Source organism: Sturnira hondurensis, unplaced genomic scaffold, assembly GCF_014824575.4.
Source record: "Sturnira hondurensis isolate 20B ecotype Veracruz unplaced genomic scaffold, ASM1482457v3 Scaffold0004474, whole genome shotgun sequence".
In the NCBI taxonomy this organism is placed as follows: Eukaryota; Metazoa; Chordata; class Mammalia; order Chiroptera; family Phyllostomidae; genus Sturnira; species Sturnira hondurensis.
In genome coordinates, this window is record NW_028077105.1 from 6,214,589 (window position 1) to 6,238,254 (window position 23,666).

A 23,666-nucleotide genomic window follows, 5' to 3' on the forward strand; every position below is an offset into this window, starting at 1 on the left:
ACATACAAGAAAGATGGGCAGGGGAATGGGAATGCAGAGGGAAATAAACAACAGCAGAAAGGAAAAACTCGGTTAAAAGTTTGAAAGGTAATGTTGGGGAAACTTGCTATAAAATGGAGCAAAAAAGAGAAAGAGAGAAAAAGAGTACTAATTAAGAGGACCAGTCTAGGAGACCCTCTATGTGTACAAAAACAGTCCAGAATGAGAGAACAAAGAAGGGAATGTNTGGAGGGAGGAAGGAAGGTAGAGGTTAGAAGTGGGGAGAAAGACAGGAATATGTATATATATATATGTCACAATACCATTTGTATAAATTGAAAATAGATGGACACACAACAAGAATATAAATTTCATGAAAATATATATGAACAAAAAGGTCTGTCTGTAGTCAACATACAAGAAAGATGGGCAGGGGAATGGGAATGCAGAGGGAAATAAACAACAGCAGAAAGGAAAAACTCGGTTAAAAGTTTGAAAGGTAATGTTGGGGAAACTTGCTATAAAATGGAGCAAAAAAGAGAAAGAGAGAAAAAGAGTACTAATTAAGAGGACCAGTCTAGGAGACCCTCTATGTGTACAAAAACAGTCCAGAATGAGAGAACAAAGAAGGGAATGTAAATGACAAAGAAATAGTTCAAGGTAATTCTCCTGTACAGTTAGATGTTAGATTGGAGAGAGAAGGTAGAATAGAATGAGACCGGAGACATGTACACAGTTAAATCGTAACGATTCTGGAAGGTTGCTTTAAGGAAACTTTGCTACAGCTAATCCTGTGTAGAATGCCTGTCAAGGCTCTTGTGACCTGCCCAGGAATTTTTACATAATATTCAAGACCCAAGGTAACATCATTGAGTGGGGAAGCCATCCTGGACCCATCTAGCCAAAGTAAACAGTTCTTCCAATATGTTATAGAACTCAGTACATGAGAATAAATGACGAGTTGGTGTCTCTTTTATCTCCTAGGAGACGGTGTGCTCTTCGAGGGCAGAAGAGAGACTGGGGCTCATCCACTTTCAAGTCACAGTGGTGCTAACCCAATAGTCTTTTGTTTTAACTTGGTCCCAAATCAAGAATTTCTCAGTTCACAACCTTTACCCTTTCCAAAACAGCAAGTAAGGTGAAGAGTGATACCTCTATTTTTGTGCCAGAATGTTGAGGGGGAGTGTGAGGGAACAGCTGTCACATTCAAGTACCAGGCACTCCACACACCTCGATTATCACCAGGGCCCACAGCCGGCCTACAAGGCAGGCGATATTATCCCCACTGCATGGATGGAGAAACTGACCTTGCCACCCAAAGTCACAAACCAGGTCTTATTCCCAGCCACTCCACCCTGTCTCCTCAATGTTCATTGTAATTTTTGCAATTACAATGTTCTGTTCCTGGTACTTCACATCAGTTCATTCCTTTCTAGATTACTAATGTCTCCATGATTACAACAGTAATCATTCACTCACGGTGAAAAATAACTCCCTCTGAAGAAGAGTCAGTATGAACCTAATTTCCTGATTCACATTTGTGTCTTTCAGTTTAGGTACTCTACCTTTTGTGTCTGCATACATGTCCTTTATTACTTTTAGTAGGAATACATTTTACTGATTTTAAAGTAGGGGTTCTACCATATGGAATATAGATTGTCCTTCCCGGTTTTATTTTTCCTTACACAGGATGAAAGCATACAGCACATTGCAGACAGTGGAGTTTGATAATCGCCTGTGTCTTTAAATAAGAAAGGCCTTGCCCCTCCTCCAGGAGCGCCTAGGAGTCTGCCTGGAGCTGCGGGCTGAGCGCTGCCTGCGGGCGATTGGGATGCCGGGTCCCGGCCGAACAGCCGCCGCCGGCCACACTGGTCTTCCGCTGTCCCGGCGTCGGAGTTGGAGTCCCAGCTTAGGCAGCGACCGGAGAGCGACGGCTCCGGAATTCGCGCGTCGCACATGGACGCGCCCGGGGACCCCGAGAGCCCACGTGCCCCAGGAGGTGACTGAGAGGGGCGCTGACGCACAGGCCGAGTGGCTTGAGTCCTGTCTCTAAGTCAACAATTGAATTAGCTTGGTTTTTTGTTTTTTTGTTTTTTGTTTTTTTCTGAGACGATCGAAAAAGCTGGGGACTGATTAGGTTTTGTGTCAAGGAAATGGTTAAGCGTGTTCAAGTTTGGGCACTAGCGTTGGTGCGGTCTCTACTTTCTTCCCTTTAGCTCTGCTTTTAAGTACTGTGTTTACGAATGCATTTTAGTAAGCATGCCATTGGACAGATGAAAAGCATTACATTTGGCTGCCTCACTGTTGTTCCCCGCTCTTTAACTTTCAGTTCCCTTTCTACTGTACTACACAGTGTTTGCAAAGATTCTTGACTTCCTCATCTTGCACAGATTTTTTTCCACCAGCACTGCGTTGTCAAACGGGAAAATCAAGCGAAGCAAACATGGTTTTCTTACTTAAAGGTCTTTATTTCTCCAAAGCATTTAATTTAACAGTGGCTGATAGATTTACTGGATGTTTGAAACTGAGTAATTGACCTGGTGTTTTTAAGTTAAATGAAAATTTGGCCCTTGGAATAAGCATCAAATTAATTTATACAAAAGGCCTGTAATTAGTATTTTTTTAAAAAGGACTGATTTACAGGTTTGTGGGACTTGTCTTTCCAGGGCATACCATGTAAGTAATTATTCACCAACTGAACTCTTTAGTTTGTTTTCCTCCTTACGTTTCACTTACACGCTGCCCAGAATACTTAAGAAACAGCTAACATCACACGCCTGAAACATTACTTGAGTTCACGTAGCAGATGAAGCTAGTAACTTGAGAAATTGCATTATGTTTCAGAGAGCAGTACCCTTCAGACAGCATCCTCATCCTTACATTCGGATGTTACATTCGGATGTAACCTCATCCTTCTTGAATTTATTCAAGGTGAAAGAAATAGGCCTCGTGGCAAAGGCAAAACAGAGAAGGTGGTTGGATAAATTCTGCACTGAAATTCTAATAGGGAACAAACACTATGTCAATGAAAGTGAGATGTGTTCAAAATTGCAGTGATGTACAAGGATTATGTTACATTTGATCACATGTGCTATATGGAAAATGGCCCCTAGCTCAGTAAATGTTGTCTTTAGAGTCCATGGTCCGTGCATAGAAGTGACATTTGTGTACTTGGATCAGCAGTTCCAATTGCATGCCTATAACTGCAGTGTGTTTGCATTTAAGGTGAGGGCCCTACAGACAATGCAAGAGAGGCACCCAGCTGGCTTTCAAGAGAACAGATTTTTGCACTGGTATCGGCAGCTTCCCTTAACTTAGGCTCTATGATGTTCTATTCTATCCTTGGACCCTTTTTCCCCAAAGAGGTGAGACATTGTTATATCCTCACGAACTCTTAATTACTTAAAGCCTTTTGAATCATTTACTTTTATAATATGTAAAATGTAAAGATGTGCATACAGTAACGATGATATATAGAACTTCAGCCAACAGAAGACTTCTTACCGAATATTTGGTACCAGAAAAAGAACATCCAGTCCAACAGAACATCGTCCTGGGAGATAATTCACCTAAACATAATTGACCTTCTTTGCTTACTGTGTAGTTTGATTAACCTTTATTTGCCTACTGCTATTTAAAAGGGGGGCTGCACTGAATAACAGATTTTAATGTTACTGCAAGAGGTCCATGCTAAGACAGTAAAGGAAGCCATGGTCCACTAAATTTCCTTTTCTGACATGAATGTCTTATGGAATTGAGAGGCAGTGTTTGTGCCAAGGAATAATTCTCATTAATTTTGACTAGTTCCTTCTAACCATAGCCTTGCATATGGTGTTAGGGTCTATAGTTAATGGCACAGACTCAAAAGGAAAACCCCCTGGGATCTGGAGGTTGATAGGACTTTGTGTGAAAGGAATGGCCCTGGTGTGGCTAAGTGGAGATAACGTGCCCGTACGTTCCTTGTGCTTTGCCAAAGCCTCGGTGCGCTGGCCCCCCAACTGCTTTGATGAAATGTGGCCTTTGTTCATTGTACAACAAAAGATGATAAAAACGGCTCTCTGCTAAAGACCAATGCAACCCTGTTCCCAGACAGTGATGTTTCATTTCCAGTGTACTTTCCCAGTGATCCCAGTTGGTCTCTGCAGCTACTCCATAAGATAGCCAGAGTAGGAAGATTTTCGTCATGTTGTAAATGAAGAAACAGAATCAGAAAAGGTGCTGGCCCAATTTAGTCTTGTTCACTGAATGGGAGTCGGAGGCCGAATGACTTTGGATGCTAGGTCAGAAAAAGGATCAGGAAAATGTCCCTCTTTTGCCTGTCCATCGGGAGTGAAAAATATGAAAAAATGTTGCAGAGTATTCGGACATATTTTAAGGAGAGGATTTCCAAAGCATTATGAGACTCTAGAGGAAGAATTGGTTAATTTTACCATGAATGCGGATGAGGGGTACGAAGGGAAGGTCAAGAAGGGGTGGTACCGAATGGGACTTCATAGGATAAATCCAAGGTGGGTCTTGAAAAATGATAGGTCTCCGGATGAACAACAGAGGCAGGGGTGCTCTAGGAAGCAGCTTGAGGTAGTCACGGGATTAGCACAGAACACCCCGCGTTCTTGCGGAGCAGCAGTCAAGTTGGTGAGGCTCGGGCCTGACAGGCCCGGTAGGAGGCAGCGGATCTGAGGCGGCTGGTTGGAGTTAGAATGCGAAGATCCTTCCATGCCTGCCAAAGATCGGTCAGGGGGATGTCATCAGAGGTGCTTCTCTTTGTTCCCTTCAAGGAGTTTGAGTGTTTCAAGTCTATGTCTAGGTCCTTAATTTGCTTTGAGTTGATTTTATGAATACGATAAATTAGGGGTTCAATTTAATTCCGTTTCACATGGATATCCAGTTTTAACATCACCAGTTGTTAAAGAGAATGTTTTTCCCCATCATGTGTCCTTGGCACTTTTGTGAAAGATCAATGGACCATGCGTGTGGCAGGGGGTGGGGGGGTTCTGGGCTCTCTATTCTGCTCCATTGATCTATCTGTCTGTCTTTATGCCAGGGCCATAATGTTTTAATTACTGTAGTTTTTATATTTACTTTTGAAATTAGGAAGTATGATGCCTTCAACTTTGTTCTGCTTCTCAAGATTGAAAAGCTAACAATTCTTTATGAGCATGGTGAATGAATTATTTTCATGTCAAAGACTAGATTTTAGGAGTTTCTCTTACTTTACCATCCTGTTTATATTAGAACAATAATTTTTGAAATTGCTACACAAATAAAAGTTATAAGAAGATGTTCTCATCTAATAGCTCCATTTTTCTACATTGACTCTAATTTGTCTTTCAAACTTGTTTCCTTTTCAATTTCTTTAAAGGCTGAAAAGAAAGGAGTCAGCAATACAGTTATTGGTATGATCTTTGGATGTTATGCTTTGTTTGAATTCCTAGCCTCTTTGTTATTTGGAAAATATGTAAGTATTAAGGTTCATATGAACATTTTAATTTTTAAAAATTATACAATGAGTTGTTCTAACTTATCAGTAGAATTTCCATTGATACTGAAACCATTATGCTTTATGAATTGTGCCACTGTGACAATTTCATTCTTAGGGTTCATTGATTGGTTGGTTGATTTTTAAGTTCTTTCATGTTTTAAGAGATGTATGTTTTATGCTATTAAATATTATGGTGGGGAGGAGGGTAGAGAGTGGAGGGCTTGAGCAGAAAAGATAAAGGACATGGACAACATGTCCATGTTGTTGTCCATGAACATGGACAACAGTGTGGTGATTGCAGGGGGAAAGGGGTATAAGGGGACTAAATGGTAACAGGAAAAATACAACAGAAAATGTATTTATTTATTTAAAAAAAATAAATACTAATTGAGGTAACTGTTCCTATCTTTCCAAAATTATGTATTTCCTGATACAGTGGATTTGTTTATGTCAATCCAGACTTGTGGCAGTCATAAATTTCCCACTCTTTTTTGATATTTATTATAGCTTGTACATATTGGAGCAAAATTTATGTTTGTAGCAGGAATGTTTGTCTCGGGAGGAGTCACAATTCTCTTCGGGTGAGTCGTGTTTGGCGTGGGTGAGGCGCTGCTCTTTTCAATGAGCGCTGTCAGAAAGGAAAGGGCTGCGCAGGGCTCGGCGTTTGAGACCCGCCCTGTTCTCTTCTAGTGTGTTGGACCGAGTTCCAGAAGGACCAGTGTATGTTGCTCTGTGTTTTCTAGTGAGAGTAATAGATGCAATAAGCTTTGCTGCAGCAATTACTGCATCTTTTTCTATCCTCACAAAGACTTTCCCGAATAATGTGGCTACAGTACTGGTATGTATTTTATGAATTTTTTCCTATTCTACTTTTAGTATAGGTTAAAATATTTGTTTTGCCTTCCGAGTTATGGCTGGGGTTCATTTTCATAGACCTGCTTTTCTCTACAATCCGTGTTTGTACTTCCAGCAGGAGGGTGTCAATAAATGTGCCATTAATCTTACTTAGGTCTCTTTCTGGGCTTAGAATCCCCTGAATGAGCAGTTTGACAGGTAAATATAGTCCAAGCCAAATATTCTTTTTATTGCTTTTGGGTTTTTTTAAAGATTTTATTTATTTTTAGAGAGAGGTGAAGGGAGGGGGAAAGAGAGGGAGAGAAACACTGATTGGTTGTCTCTCACGCACCCTCAACAGGGTACCTGGCCCACATCTGGGGATGTGCCCTGACAGGGAATCAAACCTGTGACCTTCCAGTTCGCAGGCCAGTGCTCAATCCACTGAACCACACCAGCCAGGACTCATTTCTGTTTTTTTTTAAGATACCCTCATAGTAGTATTTTGCTGTCACTCTGTAGCCAAGATTGGGGCTCAGCATTCCAAGATTGGAATGCCTGAAGCATTCCTCTACTTAAGAAAAGGGTTTTCTCTAGTGGTCTAGTGGCCAAACATTTATTTGTCCTAGAGTCCTTCCTCCACTTTTCCCAGATTCATGGGAGACATCTTAAAGGCCATCTTGAAATTCACAAGTGACTTTGTACTATCTGTCTATGGAATACCCTCTTATTTTGCCATAAAAACCCAGACACTGGTATTGATGTACTTCTCACATATTGCCTAGGTTCTTAGAGTTCTGGTATTAGGGACATACCAGATTCCTGTCCCAGCTCTTGGCTTCTGCCTCCCTGACCCCAGGCAGGCTTTCCTGCAGCTCTCTTCTTGGATCCATGCATCTCTGAAGAACCTGGGTCTGTCCAGAGACCAAATGTCACCTCAGAGCATATATTTGTCCTCTAGACCTCAGGTCTAATCAGCTTAGTTACAAGGACTCCCTCATTTACCCATATTAATCTGTGTTAAAAAGTTTTGACCATTAAATAAACTATTTGCTGTGTAGATGGTTCTTCCACTTTTTATTTTATGTATATAGCTAGATATGTTGGTTTTAGGATAGGCTTGTTCTGTAGCCATTCGGCATGTGGTCACGGCCATGGTGACAGGCACACTGTTTACATTTCCTAGGAGTGTGTTCCTCAGAAAGGATTCAGAAGACTGGTCTGTTGACGTGGTCCATAAAACAAGGTTTTGTGGCTAACCATGTTTGAGTGTGCATATAGAATGTGTTGAGACTGAGAAATTCTATAGTGGAGGTAGTTTATTTAATGTTCCACAACTCAATGTGACTATGCAACCCCTTTTTCTTAAAGACTCTTAAAGAACTGGTGTTTGGCAGAATGCTCTGGAAAATGCTGCCTGAGAAATTTCTGTGATCCAACAGTCCTTCTAATGGACAGGGGAAAACAGTGTTGGCTCACCAACTTTCTGTATAAAATTGCAGCCAAAAGATAACTACCTAACACGGTGGTTGATCTGAATAACATCATCATGATAAAGTGTAGAATTCCTCCATTCTTCATGAAACATCAAAAGTTGTTAGTGGACTAGTTTTATGTCTTTGTGAGGTCTGAGGATATTAGGTTGCAAGCCATGGGTGTCTGTTTAAAGCCTCTAAACTAGGTTGATTTAAAATGGTGCAATTTCTGTAAGACTTCTGCAATAGCCAACTATTTTTCCATAGCATTGTTTTATTTATTTTAATTTTTTAAAAATAATTGTATATGATACAAAATTCAAAAGGAAATATAATACATTATATACATTACTATTCCTATACATTCCTGTACATTACTATTAGTCAACCTTCATAGACACACCTGTTGTCCAGGTACCCAGGCCAGCATTGCTCTCCCAGAAGGCAACATCGTTACAGGTTTCTTCCCCAGTGATTCCATGTGTTCACGTACACACATGCACACACACACTGAGAGACAGCATGACTCTTTCCATTTTCTCTGCACCTGTGGTAGTATACCCTCTCTTACTTATTACAGGGACATTGAAATTATCTTTGAGATCTTTCTGTATCTATACATGAAAATTTCCTTGCTCTTTGCTATTGTTTACTAGCTATATAGTCCTTCACTGTATGTATGGCTATAACTTAGTTTATTTAATTTGATGAATATCTACATTGTTTACATCGTTTGGTCTTGCAAATAATGCTACAGACATAAGCTTGTATATATACCACATGACATCTTCATGGCTGTACCTGGGAGTTTAAGTCCGGAAGTGGCGTTCTTGGTCAGAAAATGTGTGTGTTTGTAATGACTGATCTGCCAGATTGCCCCGTGGTGGTCACTCACCAGCAGTGCCCAAGGGTGCTTCTCTCCTCAAATTCTTGACAGTATAGAGAGTTTGACAGGTATTAGGTAAAAATTGTTCATTTCAATGTGCATTTCTTTGAAAAGTGAAGATGGGCTTCTTTTTACCTGCCTGAAAGATCTGTATTTCATTTTATGCATCCACAATCTCTTTATAGCATTTGCCTATTTTCCTATTATATTGTCCGTTCTTTTCTCATTGATTAGTAGTATTTTTTCTCTCTTGATATCTTTGGGAAATTAGTCCTTTGTCAGTATTTTTCTCTGTTCTTTGTATTTTGATGTGTTTTGCCATGCATAGTTTTTCCTATTTTTATGTAACCAGATTTATCATTCTTTTCTTTTGTGTTTCCAGAGTTTTTGTGTCATCCCTAGAAAATTTTTCCGACCATAAGGATTAAAGAACAAAAAAAGCTCCCATATTTATTTTTCAGTACTTTGATGATATCAATGTGCATGTTTAAATTTTGTGTCTGCCTTAAGCTTACATGTATGTGCATGTGTATTTTGAAATGGGTAGAATTTTTTTAGATCGTGACTGTTAAATCTTTATTTGTTAATTTTTTTATGCAAAATATATTAACTCAATTTTTTTTTGTTTCCCCATTCGTAGGGAAGTCTTGAGATTTTTTCTGGACTGGGACTGGTGCTAGGGCCTCCTTTAGGTGGCTTCTTGTATCAGTCCTTCGGCTATGAGGTGCCTTTTATTTCTCTGGGATGCATAATTTTGCTGATGGTACCACTCTACATGTACATTTTACCTAATTATGGTAAGACGACATTTATTACTCATTTTAAGAACCTTAAGTATTTGTGTGCCTTTGTAGGAGACCGATTTAACATATACTCACTTTTATTTTATATAATCAATAGTATGTTTTTGGAGCATCCTGAAATAACTGGTTCTGTCTTCAGAAATACCCTGTAAGCCATCAGTTTATATACCTTTCTGTGTATCAGACCCCTTCTGACCTTTAGGACCCGCAAATACTTAATTCCTCATCATAAAGCACGGCCATATATAGTGCCCTCCGAAGGTCACTGTGGACTTAAATAGTCAGAACGACAAGTTACCGTGCACCACACACGGCTCCATCTTCTCAGAAGGCTGTGAAGACAGAAGGGCATGGCCACACCTTCCTCCCCAGTGTCCTTGCAACTGTCTGAGCAGCTTGGCCTTCTAAGAAGAATTGGGGGGAGCAGAGAGAGTACCAAGCAGCTGGGAAAATCCTCCCAGGAGATTCCACTCTGTATCTCTTAAAGCAGATATCACCCTAAGTTTCCATTGCCTGAGTTTCTTCAACAGCCTGATTAAGCTCATTGTCTGTTTGTTTTCATGGACATTCTTACTATGTTGATGACCCCTTTTCACACTTTGGATTTAGAGAAGGGAACCATTTATGCCAGATCATTTTGTCTTATTCCATATATCTGTACTGCCTTTTATATGCATAGTAAGTATAACTGGTTAAAGTTGATCTTTTATAATTTATATCTTAAAGGTGACTGATAAACATCTTTAATGTACAATTCAGAACCCACACCAAGTGGTCTCCAAGCTGACACTACCATACTGAGCCACACGGTGGCGCTTGGCCTCTTTGGTCTAACTACACAGGGTCCTTCAGCAGTTGAACTTCTGGGCTGTGCTCGGATTTGGTTTACGATTGAATGTTGGGCTGATAATTAAAAAAACTAACACTACAGTTTAACTTTATCCTCCATGTGCTGACAAAGTCTAAACGAACCTCTTAAAACAGTTGAACCACTCTTTGTGTTTTTTGTACTCTGCTCCATACTGGGTCATTATTCAACGAGAGTTGACTAAGTAATGAACGGTGCTGGGTGCCAGTGGAGAAATGAGATATCCATGTGCTGATCCTGGGTCTCAGCTCTTCCTCATCCAGACTTGGCCAGTTCCACCTGTGGCCGGGGCCACTGCCAAAGGCTCCCGACTGGTGCCTGTCTCCGTTCTCCACAAGGCCACCGGGAGGTCCCTCTGAACCTCTGAGGGACAGATCTGACTCTCATCCCTTGTTCGAAATCCCCAGAGTTTCTCAGGTTTCTTAGCATGGTTTACAAAGTCCTGCATAATCCACCTCATACTTCTGCAGTATGGTCTCTCCCCACTGCATAGATATCCCTCACGCCCATCTCCTCCTTCAACTTTCTCTTCTCTCATTTCTGCAAACACAGAATAGTTTTTCCTCAGAGTCTTGGAATGTGCCATTCCTGGAACAGTATGCCTGGGGTCTGCTTTCCTCGTCTTTGCTTGCTCATCCCAATCTTATGTTTTAGGCATCAGCTTAGATACTACTTTTGGGAAGACTTTTCTATCTAGTATTCTTTGGTGGGGTTTTTTGTTGTTGTCCGTTTGTTTGTTTTAAGGAAATGCTCTCATGTGCCCCATGAGGCACCCTCCTAGCTCCATCTTACCTTCCTCTACTTCTCTCTGAAGACAGCGTCTGAGTTGGTTCTCTTTGCCTTTGTGTGCCCAGCATTTTGCATTGCACCTGGCTCAGCGAAGATTTTGTTTAGTAAATTAATTGAAAGCTAGAAAAGTCATCAAACAGCAATAAACTGTGAAAAAGTAAATATAGCGTAGGTGCTAAAATATATGGTATAAATGGAATTCTACTAGGCTGTAAAAAAGAAGAAAATTTTACCATTTATGACAGCATGGATGGACCTGGAGAACATTATGCTAAGTGAAATAAGCCAGTCAGAGAAAGACAAATACATATGATTTCACTCATATGTGGAATCTAATGAATAAACGGATCTAACAGTGAAACAGAGACAGACTCACAGATGGAGGACAGATGACAGCTAGTGGTGGCGGGGACAGATGGTTAGGGCATGGAGGGACCGAGCAAAAAGGGAAAAGGACTCACGGACATGGGCAGCAGTGTGGTGACTGCTAGGGACAGGGGATGTAAGGGGACTAATTGGTAATGGGAAAATACAGTAAAGATTAAAATAAAATAAGTATCATACGATAAAATAAATAAAATGTCTAGACTTGAAGCACAGCAGGAAATAAGAGAAAGGTAAAATTTGTGGAATAATTAAAGCCAGAGCTAGACTTTAAAGTGAATAGAATTTGAAAAATTATGAGAGGAGAAATGAAAGGAGGCATAGAGTATGGCCAGAGACTTGGAAACATCCATGCCTGGCGCTGGGAACAGGGAAGTAGCTGAGGGAATGGTGGGAAGGGAGGCTGGTGCTCAGCTGACCGTGAATGCCAAGTGTAATTTCCATATGACTTAGTAGTAGCACCCCTTTCAATCCAGTGTTTTCTTTGCTAATAGAGAGAAAATTGTCTGGTGTTCTTTGATGAACTCAGATTCCTCCTCAGCGTACACACTTTGTTCCTTGGTAAAGCACCTGGCTTTTCCCGTGCACCAAATTAAACCTTACAGATTCGTATTCCCCCCCGGGGAAGGCTACACATGCTTCTAGGTTATAACCTATAGCCTATGACTCGTTCTCATAATACTCTCATTCTGGTTGACATTTTTGAATCTGAGACATTATTTTTAGGAAAACTGAATGCGGCCTCTAGGTTTGAGTAACTTCTGCAAATATAGGTAATAAGCAATTTAGGCAAACTCAGAGGTGCAGTTATTTTGATTACCAGATAATGATTGCCTTTCCAATTTTACTTTTCAACATAGGTTAAATAGTAGTTAAGTGATTCTAATGACTCTAATCCTTTTTCATTTTTACCCCGAAGAGTCAAATCCAGGTGAACACTCGTTCTGGAAGCTCATCAGTTTACCCAAGGTCGCCTTTATATCCTTCGTCATCAACTCCCTCAGCGCTTGTTTCGGCTTCCTTGATCCAACCCTGTCCCTCTTTGTTTTGAAGAAGGTGAGTGGCCTGAGGGCTGAAGAGCTCTGCACGGTAGGAAGTGGACATACTAGCTGCTCGTGGGCCCTGCTGGGTGGGAAGTTCTCTGAGGGGCTATGAGGAGGAGGCTGGCGAGAACTGCGCACCAAGGTAGTCTGTACCTCCGTTTGATGTCTCTGTAACTAGGGGTCTGATTCCGTGTAAATGAGACAAACCCCTCACGAAGTGGCCCCCACACTGGCTCCTTCTTTCTGATGCCACACTCGACTTATCGTGGGTCTGACTTGCATATCGTCCCGGCTGCATAACAAGGACACTTTTCCTCTGTTTATCTGAGTTTCAGTGGGGAGTGTGGGGTGTCCAGTGTCTCATTCAATGTCAGGTGTCCTTCTTCCCAGGCAGACCCCCTTGGAGTCCATTACTTTTTAGGCTATTGCATGTCACTGGCTATGAACTGCATTAATCGGATAGGAGAGAGAAACCCAGAGCCCCTCCATCGTGTCAGTGCTGAGAAATAAATGCTGAATTCTAAATTCTTACCGTGGGATTTTGTTTTTAGATATTTTTGAAAAGGAATATTCATAATACAATAAGGTATATTACCAAGCCTGGTAGTTAGTTATATTGGAGAATTAATATTCTGTGTGTGAGACAGAAATGTATCAGTTGCAGCCCACACTGACTTTAGGAGAAACAATAGAATTAGAAAAGCACAGTTACTAGAAATATATCCCCCAAAGTCACTAAAGACAGTTTTGAGTGTGTAAAGTACCCCAGAAGATACACTTGGAAACTATCATTTTCATGCATGGCCCAAGGTATAGAGAATAAATAGAATATCACACTTAAGCAATGAGCATTCAGGTGGTAACACATAAGAAAAATGTTTTATGCTTATGGTGACACATTCCATTCACATCAACAGTGTGTCTCTATAAGAGTCACTTTTCTGCCCATAAGAAGTGGTATCTAAGAAAATGAAAAAAATGAGTAAGCATTCTCTAGTAAACCCGAGTCATGCATGTCAAGAGGGGAGGGGAGTGGGGGTGGTGGGGGAAACCGGGAAAGGGTCCTCAAGGAACATGTAGAAAGGACACGTGGACAAAGCCGAAGTGGGGTAGGATCAAGGGTGGGAGGTGGGGATGGGTTTGGTGAGGGAGGGGGAAGCCGTGGGGGGGAAATGGAGACAATACTTGAACAACAATAAAAAATAAAAAATATATAAAGGAACTCATTTAACCTTTTATTAAAAAAGACATCTTTAGGAATGTATTTTCCTCTTTTACTGTGAATTCCTTTGTCCTCTGACTTCTTATCCATTGTTTGAATCCATTGGTGATTTGCCATGTGGTCTCGGTGGCCAAGCCTTTAAGGTTAGGAGGCTTGACTCTGTCTCTGCCGCATTGTAATGTCAGAAGAAGACATATCTGATGTTTGTATCTTGCTCTTGTCTTTAAAGGACTAATTTTTAGCATGAGTCACTACCTGTCATAAGCATTGTTAAAATGTGCACTGGCTTATAAATAAATCTCATGGGCTTAATTAAGAAAATTAGTTAAAGAAATTGAGGAAAATGAGAACAACTCAGATAAGCAAAAAAAAAACAAAAACAAAAACCCAAACACAGTATTTATATTATGTTAATAACAGTAATAGTATCAAAGTTATGTGGTAGGTAAGTTATTGTTTGAAAAGCCTTTTAAAATATATCATACTACTGAGCTATTTAAATAGATACTAATATCCCCTTGAGACAGGTAAAGTAGACAATATCACCAGTGATTTTTATACCTGTGCACTCAGTCTGTGGATAGTAAGAGCCACCTGATTGCTCATTAGAAATTTTTGAATAAAACATTGTAGGGTTGTGGCCCAGGAACCTCTTTTAATAAGTTCTCCAGGTAACTTTTTATGCACACTATATAAGTTTGCAAAGCATTCATTTACATGTACAAAGCTATGATTTGTGGAAGCAGAATTATATGTTTAATGTCAAAGTCTACAAAGCAAAAAATCTAGGACATCTGACCTCTGGTTAGGTTTCCCGCCACAGAGAAAAAGTAATCCATTTTCAAAATCAAGACGAAATTTAGGAAGGATGCTAAGTGTTATTAATAGGCTGATGGTTGCTAACAAGAGCTGAAGGAATGATAGAAAGCAGATATGTATTTCCAAAATAACTGTGTGACTTTAATACAGGATTTCTTTTACAGTTTAATTTACCAGCTGGATATGTAGGATTGGTGTTCCTGGGGCTGGCCCTGTCCTACACCATTTCTTCACCACTCTTTGGTCTACTAAGCGATAAAATGCCAGTATGTATGCTTAACTTACATTTAAGAACTGCTTTTTGTGTGTTTAGACCAGTGGTTTTCCAGCTGTACATCTGGAGCTCTAGAGGTCCATTGAGTAGAGCTGACATGTTCACTCTTTTAAACTTTAGCTTTATTGAGGTATAATTGACAAAACTGTAAGATATTTAAAGTGTACAACATGGTGAATTGTTTTATATGTATATGTATATGTATGTATGTATATATACACACATTGTGAACGGAGTCCCTCTGTCTACTGATTAACACACCCATCACCTCATGTATGTATTTGTCTTTTTGGGAGAGGTGAGAACATTTAAGTTCTAGTGTGTTCAAGGTGTTGAGCTGATGAAAACGTGCCAGTGTGAGGTTCTAGTGACATCCAACCTGCCGTCACCCAGAGCAGGCTCACTGTTCATTTCTCCATCTGGGAAAGGAGGAGTCTTGTTGAAAAATTATTGGATTAAACTTCCGAGGGGAAAAAGCTCCTTTAATGAAAAAGGGTTGACTTTAATAATTAGAGCAGAGCCCCAGAGGTGTAAGCATTTGACCAAACTGAGAGGGGGTAGCTTGGTTTTTCTGTGGGAATGAAGGCCTGGCTGTGTCAATATGCATTGGTTGTCCCATAGCCATCCTGATAGAAGGTCCCTTCTGTTCTTTTACTCGATTGAACACCAGCCAGTCCAGACAACTAGTGCACAGAACTAGGGCTGTTAACCAGATCTTTAGCTTCTATGACTTTAGTGCTATTTATTCCATTTTCCTTCTTCATTAGATTTGCATATACATTGATGAAGACGTAAGTTACCGTACATGGAGATTATTAAGAAAAGCGAGTATCTTAAACAGTGTCTGAAGCTTGGTTTTAAGACAGTCTTGTATAACTGAGTGGCTATTATACTCCTATCATGTTTAGCCTGCATTCAGGTAGTTTATAAGGACTACTCGTAGTGGGTACTTGTTTAATGATGTAAATTTTCTAGATGTTTCCCTGCTGGGTGGTTCCTTTTCCTTGTAGTGACTACGTTTTAAATTGTTGTATTTGAGATGGTTCATCGTGCACACAATCTGCCATCCCCTCCCCTTCCGAGGAAGCCTTGTGTGCGCACACTCCCTGTCTGGGGGTGCGCTGTGCTTTTGTGTCTGCTGTCTCCCTGCTTCCTCTCACAGGTAGAGTTTTGTTTTCTTCAGTGCATTTGGGTTTTTTAACATCCTGACTTGTGTTCACCAGTGATTTAATATTCTTTGTTTAGAGCAGGTTTTAAGAGTTCCTTTGGTCCCTTTCTTTACCAGCATCTAAGGAAATGGTTTCTGGTTTCCGGAAACTTAATCACGGCAGGGTGCTACATGCTGTTAGGACCTGTCCCAATCTTGCCCATTGAAAGGTAATATTTTCTTCTTCTGTATTTTTTTGTCAAATAGCATTAAGAATTATTTTTTAAAAATTGATGTAATATGGGTATGGCTTAGTATTTTGAGCCTTATTATTGAAATAATTACCTTGATTTATGACAGTATCGAATTGTTAGACGAACAGTCTTGTACCTTACTAGAAGCCAGCAGTGGTACAAACAGGAATGCATAAGATCTGTATCAAATGATAAATAATGCTTATTTTGCCTTTGTGTTTCAATTGCATGATTGTTGCCGCCTTCCTTTGGTTGACAGTTCTTAGAATATGTTATTGTTTTTGCTACTTCTCCTGACTCCTTAAGGCAGGGGCCAAATCTTTTTTTTTCCTATGTCATCCTTAGCGTGTAGTAGCTGCTCATTAAAGCTTGTTTAATATAGTTTATTTGCTGAATACAGTGAGCCCATTCTTTCTGGGATAAAGCACGATGTGGAAAGAGTGAGGATTTCAGAGTCCTTTAGGTTGAGATTACACCCTGGCTTTGCTGCTTACTAGCTACGTGAACTCGGGCAAGCCACTTCACTGCTAAGACTGCAGTTTTTCAAATCTGCAAAATAGAGTCGATAATACTACTACTGAAATAACTCTCTTTGCCCAAAATTCCTCTTCTGCCTGGGGTCCCACACCATCAAACTGAAACTTAGATAACGTTTGTGTCCTTATAATTGCTGTCCTTAACCAGAAACACAGGCTAGCCAGTCAGTCAATCCCAAATGCCAAGCCAGTCCTGGCCCTTCCCACCACAAACAGCTTTGGCTGTGTAGCACCAGCCAATCAGATACTTTGTAGTTGTCTCTTCCATGTTCTTTGTACTTTATTCTATCGGAGCTTCCTGCCTTCTACCCCATTTTGCAGTTCTCCTAAAGGACACTCTTTGTATCCCCTAAATTGTCATCTTTAATCATTTTCAAACAGTACTTACGTCACAGGGATGCTGTGGGATTCAGCCAGGTAGTGGATGTTAAGTAACTGGCATGTTAAGCACCCAATATGGTGCCAATTTTAGTTTCCTGTCACTTTACCACCTCTATTCTTTGACATTTTTCACTCTACTGAGTTTCAAAACCAAGCAATTGAAGAAACAACATTGGTACTGGCATGTTCACCCATTTTGAAAGGATTTTGTATGGCGATAATAAGGAAGGTTGACTCTAGACATGTGATATATGTGACAAAAGACACTGAGATATGAGGATGAATTGACCCCCCCCCATGCACATAAAATGAGCTAAAAGATGCTGTCACTGAATGAACTGGGATCTGACGGCAATGAGGACAAGAGTCCTGAAATCTATGGAAGGAACTTCTCTGGGATCCTGCCTCCTCCTTATCGTGAAGCTTTGTGTCTCTTAAACTGCTAATTTTTTTTTTTCTCCAAAAACTCTGCAGTCAGCTGTGGCTCCTGGTGCTGGTATTGGTCATAAACGGTGTCTCTGCTGGAATGAGTATAATCCCAACTTTCCCGGAGATTCTCAGTTGTGCCTAGTAAGTTGCTTCCATTGCTTGAAGAGCTGTACGTTGAATAGCTGTGAGCATTACAGGTTTTCTTGAATTTCTCAATTTTGTAAGATTCTGGATTGTTTCACAATGCTAAATCTTTATGATTTCATCTCACATGCTATTGTGATATAAGTAGTATGTGCAATAATACAATGTGAGTGATCATATATAGAAACATTAATACAGTAGCTAAAATGAGTTCTGGATAGTGGCTTAGCTCAGTTTATGCCTCTCTACAAATGTTCTTTTAGAAAACAAAGCAAAATGGAAAAGCCTCAGCAATATTCCTCCCTCATAGAAGAGGTCCACAAGAAACCATGGAGTGATTGGTAGGCTAATTCTAGTACCAATTTTGACATGTGGGAGTTTTCCAAGCCATTCTCTCCTGTCAGCGGGGTGGCCTACAGTTCATCTCAGTTCTGACGTGGACAAGCCAGAGTTAGCATCAGATTGCACAGGCTAAGCAAGCACGCAGTCGCACCAGACTGCCACGCCTCAGATGCTAATCACAAGTCCAGGTTATCACCTGTTCTGACCGACTGGCTACAGATCAATGTCCCCATGATCCCTGACTTGGGTTTGGTTAATTTGCTAGAGCAGTTCATGGAACTCCAGATGCCAGACTACTTCCTAGATTGGGGCTTACTAACAAAGAATAATAAAGGGCATGAATCAACGGCCAGTTGAAGAGAAAGACATGGGGAGGTCCTCAACAAAGGCGCTTCTTTCCTCATGGAGTGTGGGCCCCACACGATGGCATGCATGAGCATTCCAGGAAGTTCTCTGAACCCTGTTCTTCTGTTTTATTTATGGAAGGTTATGGAGGTTTTATTACTTAGGCATGGCTAAGAAATTAAATCCATTGACAATTGATTTGACCTCCAGCCCTGCTCCCCTCTTGGGGGTGAGTGGTGTGGAAGGGGTGAAGGGGTGGGGCGGACTGAGAGTTCCAACCCTCTAATCACAGGGGTGGCTCTTTTGCCAACCAGTCACCATCCTTAGGTGTTTTCTGAAAGTCAGCTTATCAATACAACAAAACGCTTTTATATTGCTTTAGTTAAGAAATTTCAAGGACTTGAGGAGCTCTGTGCCAGAAACAGACTAAGATCAGATATATATTTCTTGTTATAAGTCACGGTATCATACCAGGAATTTGTCACTTGGCCATCAGTCTTTTGTTTAGTATGTATGATGATGTAGAATGCAAAGTGAACTTGAAGGAGTTCGTTTCAAAGTGAACTTCAGGAAGGGTATTAGTAGTAGGCTGTGTCAGTTCGACATCTCTCATAGAAATAAGGAGCTACCCCTGCATTTCCTAAAAGTTGCCCGTTGTCCTCTTTACATGTTCATCTCATTTTAAGAGTTTCTTAATTATGTATTTTTCTTTTTCTTTTTTTAAAGATTTGATTGAGCCCTGGCTGGTGTAGCACAGTGGATTGAGCGTGGGCCTGTGAACCAAAGGATCTGGTTTGATTCCCAGTCAGGGCACATGCCTGGGTTGCAGGCCAGTTCCCAGCAGGGAATGCACAAAAAGCAACTATACATTGAAGTTTCTCTCCCTCTTGTCTTCCCTTCCCCTCTAAAGATAAATAAATAAGATCTTTAAAAAAGGATTTTATTGATTTATTTTTAGAGAGAGAGGAAGGGAAGGAAAGAGAAAGAAATGTCGATGTGTGGTTGCCTCTTTCATGACCTCTCCTGGGGACCAGGCTGGTGATCCAGGCCTATGCCCTGACTGGGAATTGAACTGACAACCTTTTGGTCCACAGGCCCATGCTCAATCCACTGAGCTACCCAACCAAGGCTTAATTATATATTTTTCTGAGCATTTATGCAAATGGGTCATGATTCTTAATAACATGTCTCATATATGCAAGGAAATTAATTTTTAGAACACCATGAAGCAAATATCGGTATGAAAATCCTTCAGATTAGATTAGCTTTTTACCTTAGAAATGGAGTATTCTTGCTGTTGATTTTGTCCAGATCATCCCTGGATTACTTTATCTATTATATAGTCTTTTTGTATCACATGGGCTCCCCTTTCAATCACAGACACACCCTCGCCTCTCTTGCAGTGAAAATGGATTTGAAGAAGGGATAAGTACACTGGCACTCGTGTCAGGCCTCTCTGGTGCAATGTGGTCAGTTGGGTGAGTAGCCATTGAATTCCATTTTCATGTGCAGGATGGCAAATGCTTTCACTAAATTACTGATGAGGAAATTGAGACACCAGATGAGTTGCCCAAAGGCACATCATTCATTCGGGACGGAACCAGAGTTTTAACCCACACCCTCTGACTCTAAGGTCATTGGTTATGCCAGCAGTTTCAATATCTAATCAAATGGTCCCATGCACTTTGTCTTATAAAGATCATGTTTTTACGTTCATTTATCAGGAGCATATCTCAATATTTTAAATTTATTAATTTATTTATCTTTTACTCTCTACTATAACTCTCTAGTACAGTAGAGTCACCCCCCTGGTATTTCTTTTTTTTAAGATTTTATTGATTTATTTTTAGAGAGAGGGGAAGGGAAGGAGAAAGAGAGGGAGAGAAACATCAATGTGTGAGTCAAAGCATGCTGGCACCAATGTATGCCTGCAATGTAGGTATCCTCCATAAATGTGTGTGGAATTAAGCCACTTATTTATTTTTTAAAAGATTTTATTTATTTATTTTTAGAGAAGGGAAGTGGGGGAAGAAAAGGAGAGAATCATCAATGCGTGGTTGCCTCTCACCAGCCCCCTACTAGGGACCTGGTCTGCAACCCAGGCGTGTGCCCTGACTGGGAATCGAACTAGTGACCCTTTGATTCACAGGCTGGCACTCAGTCCACTGAGCCACACCAGCCAGGGCTGGAATTGTTATTTTTACTACAAATTCTCAGAAGAGTAGAGATAATAATGTAAATAATACATAAATTCTTTTGAATGCCTGTTATCTTTTTTTAGTATAAAGCACCAGCTTTTCATAAGCAGTTATAATTTTACACTTGTTTAAAAGATTTAAGCATCATCATTATCAGGTAGAAGTATTTTCTTATTTCCAATGCTATGTCCAGGAGTGCCTTTTTTCTCTGGTACTTGGTTCCAGTTTAATGAAGACCTATGACTGAAGGATCATGCAGCCTTTAGGAAGGAATTCCTTTTTTTCTCTCTTTTTGCTCTACTTAATACCCTGTCTTCTTTCCATGGTTAGCGCCTTCGTAGGACCGACACTGGGTGGATTGCTGTACGAGAAAATTGGCTTCGAATGGGCAGCCGCCGTGCAAGGTCTGTGGGCTCTGGCCAGTGTGAGTACTCACTCTCTTTTTTCCCCTTTCCCGTGCATTTGTGGAGAAATGCTACTTGGAGACTTGACATTAACCAGTGCCTTTAATTGTGTTAAAGGGACTAATGATGGGCTTGTTTTATCTGGTGGAGTACTCAAGGAGAAGGAGGAGGTATGGTCAACTCTAAGCTTTTTCTCCCCTTAAAGGTCATGCTGAGGGAATGAAGAAGAAATGGCACTTTACCTCCATTCTTCTAGGCAGCCCATTTCTGGGCACTCTGAGCCTCAGGACTTGGTAGATGTGCTTAAGGGGGTAGCTGGGTAGAGATGTAGGTACTGAGTTTTTTAAAGATGAGGAATATTGAGGTTCTTCTTTCCTTGCCATCACCATAGATCAAAACTTCAAAATATCCTTGGTACAGAGGAGGAACGAAGTACTCTTTTGCCTGATGAAGACCAGCCTTGAGAATTTTGGATTGCTACAAGGTTGGCAGATGGATGTTCCTGGCCTTGAGCGTGAAAGTCGGAAAGTCTAAAAAGCTTTCTTGATTTTACGCACAGAATTCCGTGAACACCACGCCAGCATCTCAGAAGTGAGCACATGTTTTTGGATGATTTGTGATGGGCTATACATTACTGTTGTCCTGCAAAGCGGGCCTGCAGAACCAGCCACCTCTGAAGCATTAGGTATGAAAAGAGTAGTTGAAAACCAACAAAACTTTGCCCTTTTAAGTGATCGAACTTGGGCTTGAAGATGCTTTTTGATTCTAGGTCTCCTGTTTTCTTGTTTACTTTTTCTACTTGATGCATTGATTCCGTGACTGTACCTTTTTGTATTAACAAGGAAACAAGTGATGTGCTTAAGGGAAAGAGATGATATGTTTAAAGATAATATAAATGTCTCAATATATGTAGAAAATTACTATGAAATCAGTTTGTAAAAGATGTGCTTTATCTGTGTACTAACATTCCCTGCCCTCGGCTCTTCTAAAAATTTCGTGTAAGACAGAAGAATAGCATTACTGGAAACTTCCATTTTTGCAACTTATTTTCAAGTATGATCTGGATTTATAAACAATACTTGGTATTAACATTCATTTCCCATAATCTGTTTCAGTTCTACCATCTCTTTTTAAACCATATTCCTAGTAGATGTACCCATTCCTAGAGCAGGTGATTCCACAGGAATGCTCGTGTACTAGGGAAGGGGTTCCTCCGACTTCATGTAAAATCCATGCTTTTGTTTGAGGAGAATTTCTATTATGCAACTTCCATACCTCCTGATTCATTTCTATTGTATATCAGCCACATTTACCATTTTTAAATAGAAGAAATGGTTTTATCTATTTACGCATTCTAAAGTGTTAAATGCCTTTTCTGAACTGGTAGGTGCTATAGATTTGGCTGTCATCAAGGTGCCTGATCTCTGCCTTTATCTAACTTACACTTCAGGGGAAGAGACAAGCAGCAGATAAATACCAGGGCCTCCAGTTGTCTTGTAGAGAAGCTAGGAAGGAAAAAACATGATAATGTGAGAGTGGAACTGGATGGGGTTGATTCAGCGTGGGGTCCTAATTCACACAAGCCCTCCCCAGGGAGGTGGGACTTTTGAACTGAGATCCGAAGGGTGAGAGTGAGGCAGCCATTCTGAGGGGAAAGCAGCCTACAACATGTGCACAGGGGCTTGACGTGGTCTGTTCGTCTGGAGTCAAGTAAAGAAAGGAGGTTGGGGAAGCGTGGGGGGACCAACTTTTAGGTGGGGACGCCAGAACTTGATTCGTATTTCAGGAAGGTCATTGTGCAGGCGTGTGGATGTGAGTGGGGATGTCATTTAGCAGGGGCTGGAGGGAGATCTATGGAAGATCCAGAGAGTCGTTAATGGTTTGGATCAGGGATGTGGTAGTGGAGGTGGAGAGAAAAGGATGTGTGTGAAAGTGGAAGCAACGGGACCTGCTGATGCTGAGGGAAAGGGGAGAGGAATTTAAGGTGACTCCCGGGTGTTTGCCTGAGGGTATGGCTGTGTGCTGGTACCTCCTAATGAGATGGGGAAGAAAGGGCGCAAAACAGATGATGAAAAGACAGCAAACTCACAGTTACTAACAACCACACCTAAAACAAAAGCAAATTAAGAGGACAGCTAGATCGGGAGCGGAACCATTGAAATGAACATCACATGGAGGGTTAGCAACAGGAGTGGGAGGAGGAGAAGGTACAGAGAATAAGTAGCATAGATGGTAGAGAGAAAATAGACAGGGGGAAGGGCAAGAATAGTTTGGGAAATATAGAATCTAAAGAACTTGTGACACATGGGCACGAACTAAAAGGGGGGTGGGGGGAGGAGTGTGCAGGGTGGAGGGGAACGAGGGGAGAAATGAGAACTGTAATGGCATAATCAATAAAATGTATTAAAAATAAATAATAAATAAAAAACAGATGCTGAAGGGGCAAATGAAACATGATGCGGTCCCCTTTTATAGGAGAGTACAGCCAGGGGGCCGCCACCTGTGGGGGGCCACTTTCACACCACCAAAGCAGGGAAAATATATGTAAAGATGACAAAGCCAAGATTGGGGATGCTGGAGAGGGACTGGAGGCAGGACAGTTTGGGGACACTTTTTTTTGGCATTAAT

General features: G+C 40.8%; 1 protein-coding gene across 1 annotated transcript; it reads left to right on the plus strand.

Annotated features, from left to right (window-relative positions):
* The first annotated feature begins 1,765 nt into the window (after window positions 1-1,765).
* On the plus strand, window positions 1,766-22,304 carry SLC18B1 (solute carrier family 18 member B1). Its single transcript, XM_037045719.1, has 14 exons — window positions 1,766-1,978; window positions 3,205-3,344; window positions 5,342-5,437; window positions 5,969-6,042; window positions 6,152-6,299; window positions 9,297-9,453; window positions 12,420-12,556; window positions 14,749-14,850; window positions 16,144-16,235; window positions 17,651-17,746; window positions 19,840-19,914; window positions 20,965-21,058; window positions 21,156-21,208; window positions 21,430-22,304. The coding sequence occupies exons 1-14, from the start codon at window positions 1,936-1,938 to the stop codon at window positions 21,500-21,502; spliced, it is 1,380 nt and encodes a 459-aa protein (XP_036901614.1). The 5' UTR covers window positions 1,766-1,935; the 3' UTR covers window positions 21,503-22,304.
* The last annotated feature ends 1,362 nt before the right edge of the window (window positions 22,305-23,666 follow it).